The sequence below is a fragment of the Conger conger genome, chromosome 2 (genome assembly GCF_963514075.1).
Source record: "Conger conger chromosome 2, fConCon1.1, whole genome shotgun sequence".
Lineage (NCBI taxonomy): Eukaryota > Metazoa > Chordata > Actinopteri > Anguilliformes > Congridae > Conger > Conger conger.
Genome location: NC_083761.1, coordinates 11,878,947 through 11,897,143, shown reverse-complemented (window position 1 = coordinate 11,897,143; position 18,197 = coordinate 11,878,947). Strand labels below are relative to the sequence as shown.

At 40.7% G+C, this 18,197-nt stretch overlaps 1 protein-coding gene across 1 annotated transcript in view; it reads right to left on the bottom strand.

Annotated features, from left to right (window-relative positions):
• Positions 1-18,197, bottom strand: part of LOC133122984 (zinc finger CCHC domain-containing protein 24-like) — a 54,680-nt gene that overhangs the window by 10,362 nt on the left and 26,121 nt on the right. Inside the window, exon 3 of the mRNA XM_061233306.1 lies at positions 1,940-2,104. Coding sequence (XP_061089290.1) covers positions 1,940-2,104 — 165 coding nt within the window. The remainder of the gene's footprint in view (positions 1-1,939; positions 2,105-18,197) is intronic.

Sequence of the window (18,197 nt, the reverse complement as noted above, 5' to 3'; positions counted from 1 at the left end):
AAAAAATAATATTTCCACCATTTTAATATGAATTGACCCAATCAACTCAAGCCCTACACCTTGGGTTTTCATTCTCTGTGGAAGATTCCATAGTGGAAATATCCAGTACATTTTACAATATCCAGTTGTGTACATTTTCCTCTTTTTTAATATTTTCAGTACGATATCCACTTAAGGGTACTGTGCGTTTGTTGAAACCAGTGCACTCACACCACGTTCCTTGCCCACCATAATTACAAACAGACAAATGATGAATGTGCCTTTTTTTCTTTACATCCTCATCACCGGAGAACAACTCCCCTAGTAAATAACCACAGTCATTTGAAGTGATTAGTGTTGTCCAACAAAGCTTGGGAATTGGGTGACTAGTCTTTCAAGTACTAATCAGAGATTTCTGTTATTCAAATGTTTTCTTTTTTGTATAAGAAAAAAGGAACAAAAATGTTTACCTCTACTCTATTTGTTTTAGGTTGAAGGGCTCAATTTCAAAGAAATGGAAAACATTGCATAAAATCTTACCATACCAAAAGAGATGGCTACACCTAAATGGCTACACCTAAACTTCTAATGTGATCAAATCATGCAATCTCATGCCATTACACTGGCAAGTGGACCTTCTTCTGTAATCAAAAATTTTAAACGCATCTCTCCCACTTACCTTTGTTGAAACAACAAATCATTTTAATTTTCTATTGCAAAAAGAAAAGTGGTAATGTCAAGACCATTGCATTCAGGTAACATTCTGTATCTCAAACATAACCTTTCCTCGATTTATCACCAATAATAGCCACTTTCATCCTCCCGAGACCCTGCAGAAGGAATGTATTAGAAATATTATTTTAATAGTATAATTATATTATATATTATATGTCCATTGTAGTGTAGGTTTCAGCATAGTTGAATATGGTTCTTCAGATTAAGACCACAGACCCATGTCTCTTACAAGTCTGAGGAGGATATGACAGCTCTAACACTTTTAAGAAATTAATAGATATTAATAAATTAAGAAATATATTTTTCTGTATGCTCACTCTTCTCCTTGCCTGCATTTAGAAGCACTTTATTTCAATATCATTGTATTTTTAACACAGAAGGTTGTTAAGGAGGAAGTCTCATGTACATTCACATAGAAGTTACACTTCTGACGCACAATGCACCCGTTTCCAATCGGTTTCTCATAAGTGAGCCTTAATGACCAACAAAGTACACCAAATTTTCAGCTGGCAACAATTTGAACTTGCAAGAAGTATAACTCGCTCAACAACAGAAAACCATTTAACAGAAAGTCAAAGGATCCTTGATGGCTTATAAACTGTGTGGGTTTTCACTGTTGCAAATTCTGCATTTTTGTCAATATCGCTTGCAGAAAACACTAGTGAGGATCTTTCCTCCCCACGCCTGGCCTTTAGGCACTGCTCATGATCTCAAAGCAGCAGATACACAATGCTGATCTGGCCCTCAGAATAGGCACCCACTCATTCTTGAGTAATTGCCAAGCATGACATAACAATGAATTTTATGCACATTCTGAGTAATATTAATGGATGTAAAGTGTTGGACTATATTACTTGCACTCCATCTTAAGTTGATTTCAAGACTTTTCAGGACAAGAAATTGGCACATTGGCAACATAGAATGTATGGTTCTTTTTGCATTTTGTGCATTTTCCTTTCTCAAAAGCATTTGAGAATTGGTTGCATTAATCTTTTTCTTTTAATTTATCTCATTCTTAGTACTGCAATATTATATAGATAGTGATCTCTTTTGCAAATGAGACTTGTGTGTAAAGACCTTATAGTTTCTACTGTCAGTGCTTCCAAACCTTGAGTGAGGACAGTTCCCCTGCCCATCACATATGACTGATGGGTAATGGGTCTTTCAGCAGAAAACAATCAGGACAAATGACTCTTGATGATTACTCATTACTCGTGAGACATACCTGTTTGTGTGGGTAAACATTGATATGGCATTTGATACATTCTTGTCCCATGTTGGCCCAGGAGTTTCCGCTCATCCACTTCCTCTTGCATTTGGGGCATTTGTACTCTCCAAAACACCTCTTCTTCCCTTGATACGGAGTCAAGCCCTCCCCTTTAGGTCTGGCCTGGGCAGAGAAGAAAACAATATTATTATATTGAACTGTACAACCACGCGGGATGACACTCTGCCAAAACACACTCTCGTTGGGCGACATCACAGCCAAATATCCACCACCCAGTGTGACCGTGGGCATTTGTGGGCCATGTCACTGGCAGTGCATTAGCTCTTTGGACCCACCCCATCAGGTCAACATTTCATTAGGATTTTCCCTTGCTCTTTTTCTTCAACATCACGTTCTTGGCCCTTAAACTGCAGCAAATGGACTGCAGCCATTCGTCAGCACTGAATTAAAGTGTTAAATGAGCAGAAACATGAGACTTTTCCAGCTTGACCTTTCTGAACTTTGCACTGGGTTAAGTGCTGGGTAGAGCAGACATTTTTATTACAAAATGCAATTTCTTGACTTTAATAACAGCCAAACACCAGGTTGTGGCCAATGAGCTTAACCCTATTTTTTCTAAGCTGTTCTGCATGTGTAATTTAATGGGTTTTAACCTTGTCAACATTTCATCGAGGATAATGAAACTCGGGTGAAAGGTCTTAAATATAGCCATACTAATCTGTGGTCCGTGCGTTTTTTGGGAGAATTTTGGAATGATGAATGGTGTCAGGCTATCTTTTCTTTGTGGGTAAGAAAATGGAATCAGTCACGTAAGAAGATTCTTCTAATTTAGAAATCTGTTGTTTAGTGTTAATTAGAGCTGTTTCTAGATGGAGATCCAATATTATTATGAATTAACGAACAATGTAATTTGTCATACTGAAAATGACAAGAAGTCTTCTTAAAAAAGTAGTTGCCTTTCGGTTTCATTTTGAATGAAATGTTCATGTGGAAAAAAACTGGAATTGCATTGAGTTGCTTCATGGAAAACTACAACACATTTTTAAATATTATATATATATTTATATATTCTAAATATAGCAAAAACTCCAATGAGTCAGAAAGAAACATGCAATCATTTCCGCATGTGATTTTTTCCACTGGTACAGCAAGATATATCATGTAGTCACAACATAGTCAAAGCTTGCAGCTCTTTAGCTGATGTTGTATTTGATTGATACAGGGCTTTCCAGATACTGATTTAATTTCAAATCATACCAAATCAACATTATTCTACACAGATTCCAGTAACATTTAATCCCAAATTGAACAGTAAATCGATGTAGAGCACTTGAAACATTGTGATAAAAAGCATCATGATATGATAATTGTGTGATATCTCTGTCATTCTGGACTCTATTGTGACTTTTTTTTCGGAAAGTTTTTTGAAAAAAAAAAGTTAAATACTATGGAGCACTTTCTGACTTTTCAATACTTATGCTTTCCATTCAGTTGCACTCTTCTTATTTTCTTTATTAGAAATGACTTTGCGAAAAATACCTGCTGTCTAATGTGTTGCTTGGATAAACCACAATATAGCAGTTTTCCCTGAGAAGGGCCTTTCTCTATTGGTCTAATTTCAAAGATCCCAGCATGTCAGAAGAAATATAAAGTATCAAAGAGCTGTTTGGTGGGTCTGGTTTCCCTTTCAGTGAATGGAAAGTGCCCAGAGCAGGATCCAGATATTGGGAGGGTGTGCATTTCAGTGTGGTGAGGGGTGGGTGTGCGAGGTATAAACCCCTGTGACTGATGGGAAATGTAATCGTCTGCATCTGTTTCAGTCCACGGTCATGCCAGCGGCTTGCGTCAGCAATTACGTGCGAGGCGTCCGCTCCAGTGCAAAAGAGAGTGACCCGTGTTCAAAACATCTACCCCGTTCACAGCCCAGCCCCACCTGCCTGTCATACGCTGTGACTGGAGCTATGTGCTATACAGTACAGACACTGTTATTACACTCCAAGAGTAGTGCTCTATAGCTGGTGTAGGTGACCCACAATCCTACCTGTCCATCATACGGTGTGACTGGTTATATGTGCTTTACAGTACATAAACCATGGTTATTACATAGGAGACTGTTATTACTCTCTGAGTGTAGTGCTCTATAGCTGGTGTAGGTGGTCCCCAGCCCTATCCACCCGTCATACGGTGTGACCAGTGATATTTGCTTTATAGTACATAAACCACAGTTATTACATAGGAGAATGCTGCAGCCCGTCTGGTATTCAATGTTCCCAGACATTCACGTCACCCCCCTGCTCAGCAACCTCCACTGGCTGCCTGTTATGGCTCGCATCAAATTTAAAACTTTGGTGCTCGCGTACCAGGCAGTTAAGGGATCAGCCCCTGTATATATTCAATCACTTATCAAGACCTATACACTAGCAAGACCTCTCCGTTCTGCCACTTCGTGCCGTCTGGCGCCTCCCCCTCGCCACACCTGCACTTCTCGCTCACGAATGCTGTCTGCCCTGGTCCCACGATGGTGGAATGACCTCCCGGTGGACGTCAGAACGGCAGAGTCTCTGACCTCTTTCAAGCGCAGACTGAAGACTCATCTCTTCAGGCTACACCTTTCCCTCCCTAACTCACCACCATGATTAGCCTTATATATGCCATAGACTGTAATGGCACTTATATAGTTGTATAGATATTGTGGTTTTTTGTATTAGCTATTGTATTGTGTACTCGAGGTATTCTAGCTGCCAACTGTGGTATGCTAGTTTGGAAGTTGATGTATTCTTCAAGGGTTCCGATTATATCTTTATGGTTGCACTAGGACTCGGAACTGTACTGTCCTCTCAGGTCCTCTTCGCACTTGTACTTGTGTTTGATGTGCACTTTGTTGTATAAGAGCATCTGCTAAATGCCTTGTAATGTAATGTAATGTAATGAGACTGTTATTACTCTCTGAGTGTAGTGCTCTATAGCTGGTGTAGGTGGTTCACTGCCCTACCTGCTCGTCATACGGTGTGACTGGTGATATGTGCTTTACAGTACATAAGGCACTGTTATTACACTCTGTGTAGTGTAGCGCTCCATGGTTGGTGTAGGTAGGGTTCACAAGCTAAGAATTGTGAACCCCACTAAACTAGAGGAAGCCACAACTCTACCTTATGCAACACATGCCTACATTCACCGCTTAGTTTTCTTTAAGTTGCAGGTTAAATAAATAAAAGTAAATAATTATTTTCATGCAGGTTAACGAAAGGTAACAAAATGAATGTGTATGAATAGAAGTCTTTGTTCTGACCAAACATAGGCACATGTGAAATCCTAAATGTTGTGTACATATAGGGTCAAACAATTAACTGTGGACCCAGTGCAGCTCCATATAATATACTGGCCATGTTTTTCTTCTCCACTCTGCACTGAGCTCATAATATACTGCACAGCTGGGAGTGATGTTGCAACATGAAATTGCTTTAGCATATTGTAGTGGCTTGAGGGAATACCCCAAGATTGACTGCGTGTCTTATCAAAATAAAGATATAATTTTAACTTGTAACATCTATAATTGTACGCTGGCAACTGGGAGCATTGGTAATATTGTTTTAAATTATTGTCAATTTTCTCAGATATTAATGTACGGGTGATTGACTCAGATGTTATTACATCACACTTAAGACTGCTGTAGAAAACCCATTCTCAGAACAGTGTTAAAGTGTGTACATATCTGCTTAACAAATAAACAAACAAGTCCAGCACTGGTAGCTTGGCGTCTATTTAAAGCTGTTTTTTGTTTACCCAAGATGAGTATCAGTGACCACATATTATGTGCCGGAAAAAATCTCCATCTTCCATGATACTTGGGGGAGTTTATTTTGCAGCAAGTTGTTTAAAAAAAAAAACGTCTGTCTACCTTATCTACAGTATCATCATGTTGTCATACTTTTGTCCAAGAACAATTTGTTTTTGGCTATCGTGTGTATGCTATTCTAAATGGGGTTCTCATCAGATCTGCTTTCTTTACTGCTTTGCAGCTATACTGTTTGTTTTTGCTCCATGACCCAACTGAGTGTGCTGGCTTCACCACAAACTTATATTGAATTTCACACAAACTGATCTCCACATATGCATCCTGTATATATAATACTGTATCAAATATAAGTTATGGCTTTGAAGCAAGGCACTGTATGCCATGATTGCTGATGAAGCTGAGACCAAACAGACACACAAGCTTCACGGACACAGTTATTCTGTTTGAGCGGCTTATTGGTGTTAATCAGCTTAGTGTAACCATAGTAACAGTTTGTTGAAACGTGATGCCGAAGTTCAATAATCAATGAGAAGATATGCCGCTTGGCTCTCAGGGAAACTGCAAACGTAAGGCATTTCTGGGAGGTCAGTTTCCCCTCCAGCTAAAATATTCTCTGTTTTGTGTGTTGGCGACCCCCCGTTCCTGGGAGCAGCTGAACACCAACACTTGGGAATATCACACAAGCAAGTCTGTTGTTTTATCAGTTGGGAACGGGGCTAAGATCCATGACATCATAATTCCAGCGTCCTGCTCTCAGAGTTTGGCATACCAGAGGGTTGACACTGAGAAAATAATCTCTCTCCAACACCTTTGAGATTGCGAAGGCACCATACTTTGGGGCATGACAGTCAATTTCTGTAAATGCTTTCAGCACGGACTGTTTACACTTATCCTTATTGTGCTGCCTCACCAAAGCTGCCTCATTTTGATAATGTTATGTAAATTAAAATAATGGCCCAAAGATATCAACAGTGATTTCCCTCTTAAACCTCTCATTCATCACCATTAATTGCGTCTTGGCATGACATGCAGTGATTAGCCAGCAGGGAATTTAGAGGAAATGCATTTCAATGCCACTGCAGCTAAGAGTAAAGGGCTTTTTATTATCCATTATACCAAACACAGTTAATAATGTGAAACATGGAGTGCGGACGCAAGTCATGCAAAGTCACACAGTGTTTGTGTGACACATGATTCAGCTGTTCACTGAAACCTCACTGGCCTCTTTCTCCAAACATCATGCGTAAATACAGGCACACTTTTTTACTTGAATTTACTGTTTAAATTGCACTGCCTAATACCCTAAAACTAAACCGCAAAGTCACCTGACTGAAGATCTGAAATACACATGGTGATTTCCCGCTCATATCTAAACCATTCCTTTGAAAACCCCAATATATTCCTACCCATTGGCTGAAACATTGCACGTTATCCTCTGGTCGAAATTTTTTGAAAAGTGACAAGTTTGTTGAAAAGTTTGTTGAAAGCTCAGCTGGCATGCCAAAACAGCCATTCTTCAAGTTTTTAAAGCTTCATTTAATCATATTGTGCCAAATCTGGAAGACCAAAGATGTGTTTTTTGGTGGAACATAACCTTAAACAAAATGTGGTCTAATAAACATCCAAGTCTTGCTAAATTCTATTAAAAAAAAAGAACATTTTGCAATCCAGTCTAGAGGACTAGCTGCTGTTATGAGTTTAAACAAGAGCGACTGACACAATCTGTGTTTCAGTTATGTGTTTATACTCTTACATGCTGTGCAGTCCTCTGGTGGTAATGAAGACATTACGGCTGTTGTAACTTCACTTCACAACAAATGGAAGTGACTTATACATTGTGTTTCCTTGGATGCCTGTCAAGAACAATTACAACTAAATTACTAAATAAAATGCTAATAATATAATATGGTCAATAAAAAGATGTCGTCCTTAAATCTTGTGCAGTATAGTGTGTGGAGTTTTCACTTAGCCACCCGTACCATATATCAGGATAGAAGCAGCTTCTTCATGGGCCTAGCAGTCATTTCCAGTATACAGAGATTTGTAAAACGGTCATTACTAAAAAAAAAAGCAGCATACTGAGCATTTAAGTAATCACAAAGCCGGCTCTTAAGTCAGAACTGCAATGGAGACATGTCTGACTCTGGCTCACATACCAGTAGGGTAATTCTATCTATGCAGTGTATGACTTGAAATATTTTTCTTAGCAATCTTGTCTTACAAGGCAAATTCTGGAATTTGAGCAAAACCCATTTTACACTTAATAGCAGCAGTAGGTTCCTGCCCAAGGGACCAGCATGATACATCTTCTTAAGTGTAAATCAGTGTTTTTGAAAGAGGAGTGGATTAAACATATTGGATCTGAAATGGAGGCCCTCCCTCCAGCTGTGCTCCCTACGGAGGGGCAGGGAGGCCCCGGCCTGGCGGATCCACCAATGAGCTGAAGCTCTTCGGCAGGACAAATACCTCAGCCCCGCAGTCATCACTCCCAGCTGGAGAAGGCCTTCAAATCAGCCCTGAGAGCACTCAGGGGAAGAGGAAATCAAAGCCAGATGAACACCACACTTGTATAACACAAGAAAACACTAAACCCATTATAAAATCCCCCTGTCTGTTTTGAATTAAATTGTGTGTTTTGAATTAAGTTATGTGTTAGAATGGGAAGGGGGGGGTAAAAGAAATTGAGCAAACCTACAATGTTGAAGCCTCAAGCAACATGGGTTGTGTTCACTATCAATAAAAATATATAATGAACAGTATATGTTTTGGGGGGTTTTTTTATTTTAAGAAAAGGTCCATGTCTCTGACCAAGAGAGATATATTTCCATGTACAGTATAATGTACTGGTGGATACTTAAACAATAAATAAATAATAATGTTTTTAATTTTTTGGGTTTGGACCGACACACAGCTATGTCACAGTACATGAAATGCTATGAATCAGCCTTCGCTGCCCGCAGTGGCAGTGATCCTCCACTGGGCGGCGCTGTGGAGGCTCATAGAGATGACACACAGTCCATCCCTGTCCATCCCTGTCCCTCCCCTACAGACACTGACACCCTGTGCATTTAACTGGGCAAGGCAGAGCCCGACTCTTCCTGTTGGAGGAAACAGCTTTCACTCCGTAGAACCAGCAAAACAAACACACACACTCACAGGGTGAAAGGTCACGCAACACTTCATGGTTTCCACCACAGTTGGAAGAAAGTATTGACCAGTGAAAATGCAAAAAGAAAACAAAAAAGACAGAAAAGTACTCAAAACAGAATAGCTGTTGTTTGTACTTTTAACCATATGTATTTCATATAACATTTGTATACTTTGCAATGAACATGAAAAAACCTATTTTCACTTGACAAAGTAAATAAAGTAATTTGCTTTGTCATGATTGGAAAGGAATGGCTTGGGACAAAAGTATTCTGAAGATTGAAACAAAGCATTTTGATTTAGTTTGACTACGCTGTGGCAGCCAAGAACCAGAATGTTAATTGAAAAAACATTTCTGGTTTACAGTACAGCTTGAAATGATTTTGAATTCTTGTTTATGTGAGTAAGTAGGTCACAGACAATTAAGATGAATTTCTGTTGAAATCTAAAATCGAATTATATTTATTTCATTTTAACATACAATATACACTCACAAGCACTTTATTAGGAACACTATACTAATACTAGGTAGGGCCTCCATTTGCTATAAAAACAGCCTCAATTGTTTGTGGCATGGATTCCACAAGATGATTAAAACATTCCTTTCAGATTCTGTTCCATGTTGACATGATTGCATCACGCAATTTCTACAGATGTGTCAGCTCCACATTCATGCTGTAAATCTCCCATTCTACCACATCCCAAAGGTGTTCTGTTGAATTCAGATCCAGTGACCGGGATAGGCCACTGAAGAACAGAACTCATTGTTATGAAACCAGTTTGAGATGACATGGTGCATTGTCATGCTGGAAGTAGCCTTTAGAAAATGTGGTACAGTGTGGCCATGAAGGGATGCACATGGTCATCAACAGTACTCAAATAGGCTGTGGCATTCAAGCAATGATTGATTGGTATTAACAGGCCCAAAATGTGCCAAGAAAACATTCTCTACACTATTACACCACGACATCAGGCTGGACTGTTAACACAAGGTGGGTTGGGTCCATGGATTCATGCTGTTGGCACCAAATTCTGACCCTACCATTTACATTTACATTTTAGTCATTTGGCAGACGCTTTTAATCCAAAGCGACTTACAAGTGCATAGGTTCTACCACAAGTCAAAGCATCACATCCAGAACTAGGAAAATACACCTGGACTGCTGTTCTAAACATATAGTCGTCATCATAAGTGCAATTTTTATTATTATTATCATTATTTTTATTTATTTTTGGGGGGGGGGGGTTAGACAGGGATAGGGGTATCAGAAGGGGGGGGGGGGGGGTAAATCAGGAGGGAGGACTAAGGTAGAGTTTGAAGAGGTGTGTTTTGAGTCTGCGTCGAAATAGGGGGAGGGATTCTGCTGTCCTGACAGTGGTAGGCAAGTCATTCCACCACTGAGGACCCAGAACGGAAAACAGGCGTGAACGTGCAGCTCGACCGCCAGGTGCCCGTAGAGAGGGAACCGTAAGGCGACCAGAGCTGGCAGACCGGAGTGGTCTAGCTGGGGAGTAGGGAGTGATCAGGGATTGTATGTAATGTGGGGCAGTCCCCTTAGCAGCCTGAAATGCCAACACTAGGGCCTTGAATCGGATGCGTGCGGCAATAGGAAGCCAGTGGAGGCCAATGAGAAGCAGGGTGACATGAGCCGACCTGGGCTGACTGGTGATCAAGTGGGCTGCAGCATTCTGGACCAGCTGGAGGGGCTTGATGGCGCACGCTGGGAGACCGGCTAGGAGGGAGTTGCAGTAATCCAGGCGGGAAATGACGAGCGCCTGGACTAGGAGCTGGGTGGCTTTCTCCGTCAGGAGATGACGGATGCGGCGTATATTATACAGAAAGAACCTGCAGGTTCTGGCAGTGGAGGATACTTGTGGAGCCAGGGAGAGGCAGTTATCAAGAGTCACCCCAAGATTCTTTGCCGTGCGGGAGGAGGAAACTACAAAGTCCTCCACAGTCAGTGAGAGGTCGATTGACGGAGAGGACTTAGCAGGGATGTAGAGATGCTCAGTTTTGGCAAGGTTGAGCTTCAGGTGATGGGAAGTCATCCACGCAGAGATATCAGCCAAGCAGGCAGAGATCTGTGTGGTGATTTGGGTGTCGGGGGGGAAGGAAATGAAGAGTTGGGTGTCATCAGCGTAGGAGTGATAAGAGAAGCCGTGGGAAGAGATAACAGAACCAAGGGGCATACCATCTGTATGCCTCAGCAGAAATCGAGTTTCATCAGACCAGGCTACATTTTTCCAGCCTTCAACTGTCCATTTTTGGTGAGCCTGTGCCCACTGCAGCCTCAGCTTTCTGTTCTTGGCTGACAGAAGTGGAACCTAACCTAATGGTCTTCCGCTGTTGTAGCCCATCTGCCTCAAGGTTCGACATGTTGTGCATTCTGAGATGCTTTTCTGCTCACAACAATCGTACAGAGTGCTTATCTGAGTTATTGTAGCCTTTCTGTCAGCTCAACCAGTCTGGCCAATCTCAGTTCACCTCTCTCATCAACAAGGCATTTCCGTGCACAGAACTGCCACTCACTGGATGTTTTTTTGTTTTTTGCACCATTCTGAATAAACTCTAGAGATTGTTTTGCATGAAAATCTCAGGGGGTCAGCAGTTACAGAAATATTAAACCAGCTGCATGGCACCAACAATCACGCCACGGTCGAAATCACTGAGATCACCTTTTTGTCCCTGTTCTAATGGTTGATGTGACATTAAATTAAGCTCCTGACCCATATCTGCATGATTGTATGCATTGCACTGCTGCTACACGATTGGCTGATTAGATAATCGCATGATTAAGTAGGTGTAATAAAGTGCTCAGTAAGTGAACATATGAATGTTCCAATCAAAAAGATCCGATGATCTTTGTAAGGAAGTGTCCTTTTGGAAACACGAGGAACAAATAAACCACAAATTCTGAGAGGTTTTTTGAGATCCAAAGTTCACAGTAAACTTTACTGCAACAATAAAATATTATCACAAGACATGGGCAATATCATAATGTTTTGTCTACAGTGAACATCTGTTTGGATAGCAAATCAAATCTCCATGCAGCACCGTCAGTAAGTATTTGGAAGAGACACAAATTTGTTGTTTATGCTCTGTACTCCAGCACATTTGAAATGAAACCATGAATGTGAGGTTAAAGTGCAGATTGTAAACTTTCATTTGCATGCATTTACATACATCCTGGATGAACCATGAAGGAATTGCAGCCGTTTTATTGCCTACATAGTCCCCCCTTTCTACGGAAACAAAAGTAATTAGACAATTGGCTGCTCAGCTGTTTCTTGGCTGTTTCTTGTTGTTGCATCACTAGTTCATGTACAGGAAAGCTAACACAAGGTCTAGAATTAACTCTATCTGTGGAATTTGGATTATGTTGCTGTTGTCTCAATGAGAGGACCAAAGAAGTATCAATCACCAATGCAGGCATCATGGTATGGAAAAATTAGAATCAATCGATCAGAGACATAGCCAAAACAAAGCCCTGTGTCAAAATCAATTGTTAGGTACATTAAGAACGCACTGGTGAGCTATAACAAACAATCCAGTAGCAAAGAACGTTGAAGTGGATTAACTTGTTATTTAACTTGTGAAGAATAACCCATTTTCAACTACCAAACAGATCAATAACAATCTACAAAATACTAGGCATATACTGTATGTATCAAAGATGTGGCAAGATGCAAACCACTGGGAAACCTTAAGAACAGAATGAACATGTTGGGGTACATGAACTGTCGAGATAAAACTGTACTCGAGACAGGAACTCTTTTTGGCCAAAGAAATGCGTCTTAACCTGTTTGAAAGTGATGGAAAGAGAAAAGTGTAGAAAGAAAGAAGTCGCCCATGATCCAAAGCCCCCCCTCCTTGAAACACGATGGAGGTGGTGTTAGGGTTTGGCCATGTAGAGTATGGCTGTCTTTATTAATGATATGCCTGCTGACGGCAGCAACACGATGAATTCTGAAGTGTACAGAAACTTATCTACTCAGATCCAACCAAATACCTCAAAACTACCTGACACTTTACCTTGCAGCAGGATAATGACCCCAAATATACTGCTAGACCAACTAAGGTGTTTTTCAAGGTCAATAAATACCCTTGACTGACCAAGTCAGTTACCTGACCTGAATCCAAATGAAGCAAAAATCCCCCAAAATAAAGACTATTGCAGCACAAGCCTGGACGAGCATCACCAGGGATGATAGCTAGTGTCTGGTAATGTATATAGGTTGCAGACTTCAGGTAGTCATCAGATGCAAAGGATATGCAACATAGTACTAAATGTGACAACTTTTAGATTTTAAATTTGTCCAACGAAACGGTCCCATAACATGGAGGGATTATGAATATGCTGCCAGATGTGCCAGATATACAGAGATGGATAAGGAAGGCCTTGTTTAAAGAAGTCAAATCACAAACTTTGTCAGTAAAAGTACCTTGCCTCACAAGTATGTAGTGTGTGATACTACAAAATTCACACATAAAAACAGTGGTTGGGTAGATGGCAGGGGTGGGTAGATGGCACACACACACACACACCATTTACATTTAACAGTTGCCGTTAACAGGCTACTTGCTCTAATTAAGTCACTTAGCTACCATTATGTCGTTCACGAAAGCAAAATCTTCACAGCATTTTTCTACTCACTGTCAGCTTCCCTCACATTCTTTGTGGGGAAGATCTATGGCAGTAGAAGTTTCTCCTCTATTGGTGTTTTGTCCGCAATGTTTGTTTTTGCCGTTTGCCAAGTCGGGCACTGTATCTGCAGACTTTCTGTACCATTTGTGCACTTTGCACTTTGTGGGTTAACTGGTCTTCACCATCAAAGAAAACTTTGCAGGAAATGGAAACCATACTCTTTTTTTCCATCACTTTCTTTCCTTCTAACTTTTGCTTTATAAATATCAGGGGACAGTGTTGGTAGGATGTGTAATTTTTCCAGGCTCATTTTTATAAGTGGACTATCTAAATTTGGAGATCGGTGGAAGGGGATAGTCCAACTTAAGCTTCAACAGTTTGTCTGCAAACCTGATCTTTCAGATAAAATCAATCAGTTCATAATTATTTCTGTGCTTGCAGTTTTGGCACCCCATCCAATGTCACTCAGGCACTTACTGGTCTTACTGGTCTCATCTGGTTTCTCTTTATTCCTTTAAGGTTTAAGATCACAAATACGATGTGATTATAATGTTCTTAACTGAACATTCTAATGCTGATGTAGCAATCACTACTAGAAATGGAAAGCAATGGAGTTTTGGAACACTGAATTTAGAAAAAAACATGAAAAGAAAACGGTCCAACAAACCTACTCTCATATTCTCATCTCATTACCCTTAGCTCACACAGTGGCTCTGAGGTGAGGTGTAGGGGCGGCCTGTAGCGTAGTGGTTAAAGTACATGACTGTGACCTGCAAGGTCGGCGATTCAATCCCCGGTGTAGCCACAATAAGATCCGCACAGCGGTTGGGCCCTTAACCCAGCATTGTTCCAGGTGAGGATTGTCTCCTGCTTAGTCTAATCAACTGTACGTCGCTCTGGATGAGAGTGTCTGCCAAATGCCATTAATGTAATGTAATGTAGTTTGATTAGATACGTGTAGGCCACAACTACCATCTTACCATGGAGAGTCGCTACCACTGCAATGGCCTTGTAATTTGAGCCATTTCTTTTGCTATTACAGTACATTTTTTATATTTCTCCCTCTAGTTTCTATGAATGCCCATCATTCCTGTTTTCGGAGGAGTGCGTTTGCCAGCCAGTGAATATTCTTTGTTTCAGGGGCTATTTATCTGAAATGCCTGGAAATTGCCTCCTTAAAGCTGTCATTGATTTTGAGTCAGAAAATAAATGGGTGAAGGAACAGGTGTGCGGTGAAATGACAAATCTGGCTCCACACAGTCACTTTGTTCAGAATATCCCTTGAATCGGTGCCTAGACAGTGCTTGAACAGCCTTTCATAAATAAAGAGTATAAACCACAGAAGGACTCTGCAACAGTTAAGAGTGGGAAGTAATAACTGACATTTTGTGAGTTCTGTATATACTTTGGCCCTTTGCACAAAGTTTCAATGGATGAAAAGAAAAGAAAAGAATCCACTGATGTTACTGTATGTTGAAGGACACCGGTGAATCAAAACAGAAATTATAAAATATATTTAAAGTACAAGAAAAAATATTAGTTAACTCCTAGAGTTACACCATAATAATAGGACATGTGCCAGTAAGCCACAATTCATACTGTAGCTTCAAGGTCCAGTACATGACACAGTTCCTATATCAATTTCATGTGTTTAATAAGAGTATGTAAATTGACTTCCTTCAAGATATTAGTGGATTGAAGGGTGTGCCTCCCACTTTTAAAGAAATGTAGGCATTTGTGGTTGCTCCGCTTGAAACCACAATACAAGAAAGACTACCACAAGAAGAGGGCAAAGTGGCATTCTGCAGAAGAAATCATTTTACTGACTCGTCAAATAAAATAGTAAATTTTCGAACATTATGAAAGATAACTTGTGAATCTAGGGTACTGTCTGTTTAGACTTGGTTGATATTTGATTGTCTCATGCAGTTATGGATTTCTCTCAAATCTTCCTACTTGATATTGTGGTCTCTAGACCAACATAGCAACATGATTGATTACACTGGAAAATAATCTGTGTCTAATTAAAATTTATGATGTATCTTTGTATTTGAGCTGCTTGTGTGCACTTGACCTCCTCTTCTGATGAATGTTTGACTGTTCTGAACATTCAATCCTGGAATAAAAATGAAAATAACTTGAGTACAGTCGCAGGATCCGGTTTTGAATGGATTGCCGCTTTCTCTCCCTCATGTGGAAGTTTTTTTTCTTGGCCCTACTAGAGTGTTTGGGCTGATGGAAAAAGCCTGTCCTTTAAACAGACTGTCACTGGGAACAACAAACAAAAATACTGTTGCAAAGGTCAATCTCAGGGCTATTCTCTTTTCTCATGTTTTACGTAACAGACTTATAATTCTAGTATATATCTGCTGAAGCTGGTGCTTCCAGTGTCCGAAAGTAAAAAAAAAAAAAAGATTTGAATTTGGTTTTGAAACAAGTAGAATAACTTTTTTTTGTGGTTATTACAAAGTAAAGACATGTTTTCCAAGTATTTCAGATAGCCCTTGGACTGCTTCCTGGTTCTTGGCAAAGGCCCCGGGAGGTTGGCCGCTCTCTGCCCGCATCTGGAAACCATCAGTGTAAACAATGGAGTCCTCCAAGCCGGAGCCCCCTTCCTCAGCTCCCGGGGGACACCGCTCCGGAGAACACGAGAACACAAAAACCACTGGATACCGTGTGCTCAATTACTCCAGACTAACAAATCCGAGCTCGCTCTCCCATTCTGTTTAGCTAAGCCCAGCTGCACCGTTTTACAGAGGAGCGCAGCTGTTCTGAAAAAGGAGAAAAACCAGATAGATGGATTGAAAGACGATGAGCGCATGCTAACTGTAGGTAGATGCATAGATACACATATATATTTAAACAGTTAAAATACCGATGGCATGGGGGATGAGAAGACGGATTGGGGGTGGATGTAACACTCACTTCAGCTTGGCGTACGTTCTAAACCTATTTGTTTTACTGGCTCACTCAATGTTTTGGGGCAATAGATGACAAATCAGTGTGGTCACTGCCCGGCTTTTGTAATTCCTTTACTTAACAACAGGAATAATCACGTTCAAGCTGTTTTTCTTGAAAGCGGCTTATAAGCACCCTGCTATGGAATTTATTTTAAGTACATGTAGAACTATCCATTGGATCACGATCCATTCGACCATTACAGATGATGGTATGGGTTGAATTAATCTAAGAAAGTACAGCATAATTGAACCCATACCCAAAATGATATTTGCTCTCCAATAATAATGACATAAGTGCCAGAACTTCGTATATAATTATCCTGGCCGTCTTTTTGTTTATATTACCTCAGTTGAAGTGGATCATGACACATGACATTAATGCAAATGAGTATTCTTAAACTGCCAATAAAATGTAAGGCTTCAGGATGTGTGTGTGTGTATGTGTGTGTATGTGTGCCTGTGGTGTGTGTGTATGTGTGTGTGCGTGTATATGTGTCTGTGTGTGTGTGTATATGTGTCTGTGTGTGTATGTGTGTATGTGTGTCTGTGTGTATGTGTGTGTGTGTGTGTGTGTGTGTGTGAGTGTGTGTGTGTGCATGTGTTGGGGTATCAGTTCTCAGCATGCCCCACAAAACTGTGTTCTGACTCCTGCAGTTTGACCAGGCCTCCTCCCCACATACAGTAATATAACATACCACCACACATCATACTGTACCATAACAATGACGAGAAGGCCATTCAGGCCTTTTCCCAACATTTTCCAACCACTACATTTTACCTAGTGCTTAAGTTTCCCTGAAACAAAATATTATCTAGCACCACATCAAGCCTGGTCTTGAAAAGCTCCAGAGTTTCTTCCTCTCGTACATGACTTGGCAAGCTATTCCGCACCATAACTACTCTGTGAGAAAATACGTCCTAATGTCTGTGCGGAATTTACCATTTGCTAATTCCGATTTATGCCCCCTCATTCCGAACCTGAAGAACCTCCTGTCGTTCACTTTAATCCCTTTTATGAATTTAAAAGCCTCAAATCACCCCTGAGTCTCCCTTTACTAAGCTTGAAGAGATTAAGCATCTTAAGTCTTTCCTCATAACTTTTATCCTCCATACCAGCATGTTTGGTGAGTGTCCAAGAAGGCATCCCCTTAAAATTAGCCAGCCATCACTGACACAACTGCTTCGGTGAAGAGTTGGATTTGTTTGAGGACATATGCTGAAAATGGCGGCCGTCGTTTCAACCCCCCCCAGTGTAATCTCCCCCCACAGCTGTGCTTCTGACCCCCTCCAATGTTCTGAAGTCTGATTTATACTTCTGCGTCAAATCTACGCAGAAGCTACGTAGCCTACGCATAGCCGCGTTCCCTACGCCATAGCCTATGCAGTAGCCTGTGCGTAGATTCTACACAGAAGTACAAATCAGACTTTAGACAGAAGCTGCCTGGAGAGGCCTCGCTCAGACGAGTAAAGCCCATTCCACTCTGGCCAATCTGCAGGACTCCTGACCAATATCACAGGCTCCCAACACACTGACAACAAGCACTGCTTTCTGAAAGCTGCACCCAAGAATACAGACAAACTTCATTTGTTGAGATGGTACAAATAACATACTTAGCAATAAGCTTGCTTTGCAGAGGAACTGACTGGAGTTATGCGAGTGGTTGATTCAAATACAATTGTTAGTGTGCAGTAACAGCTGGATGTAA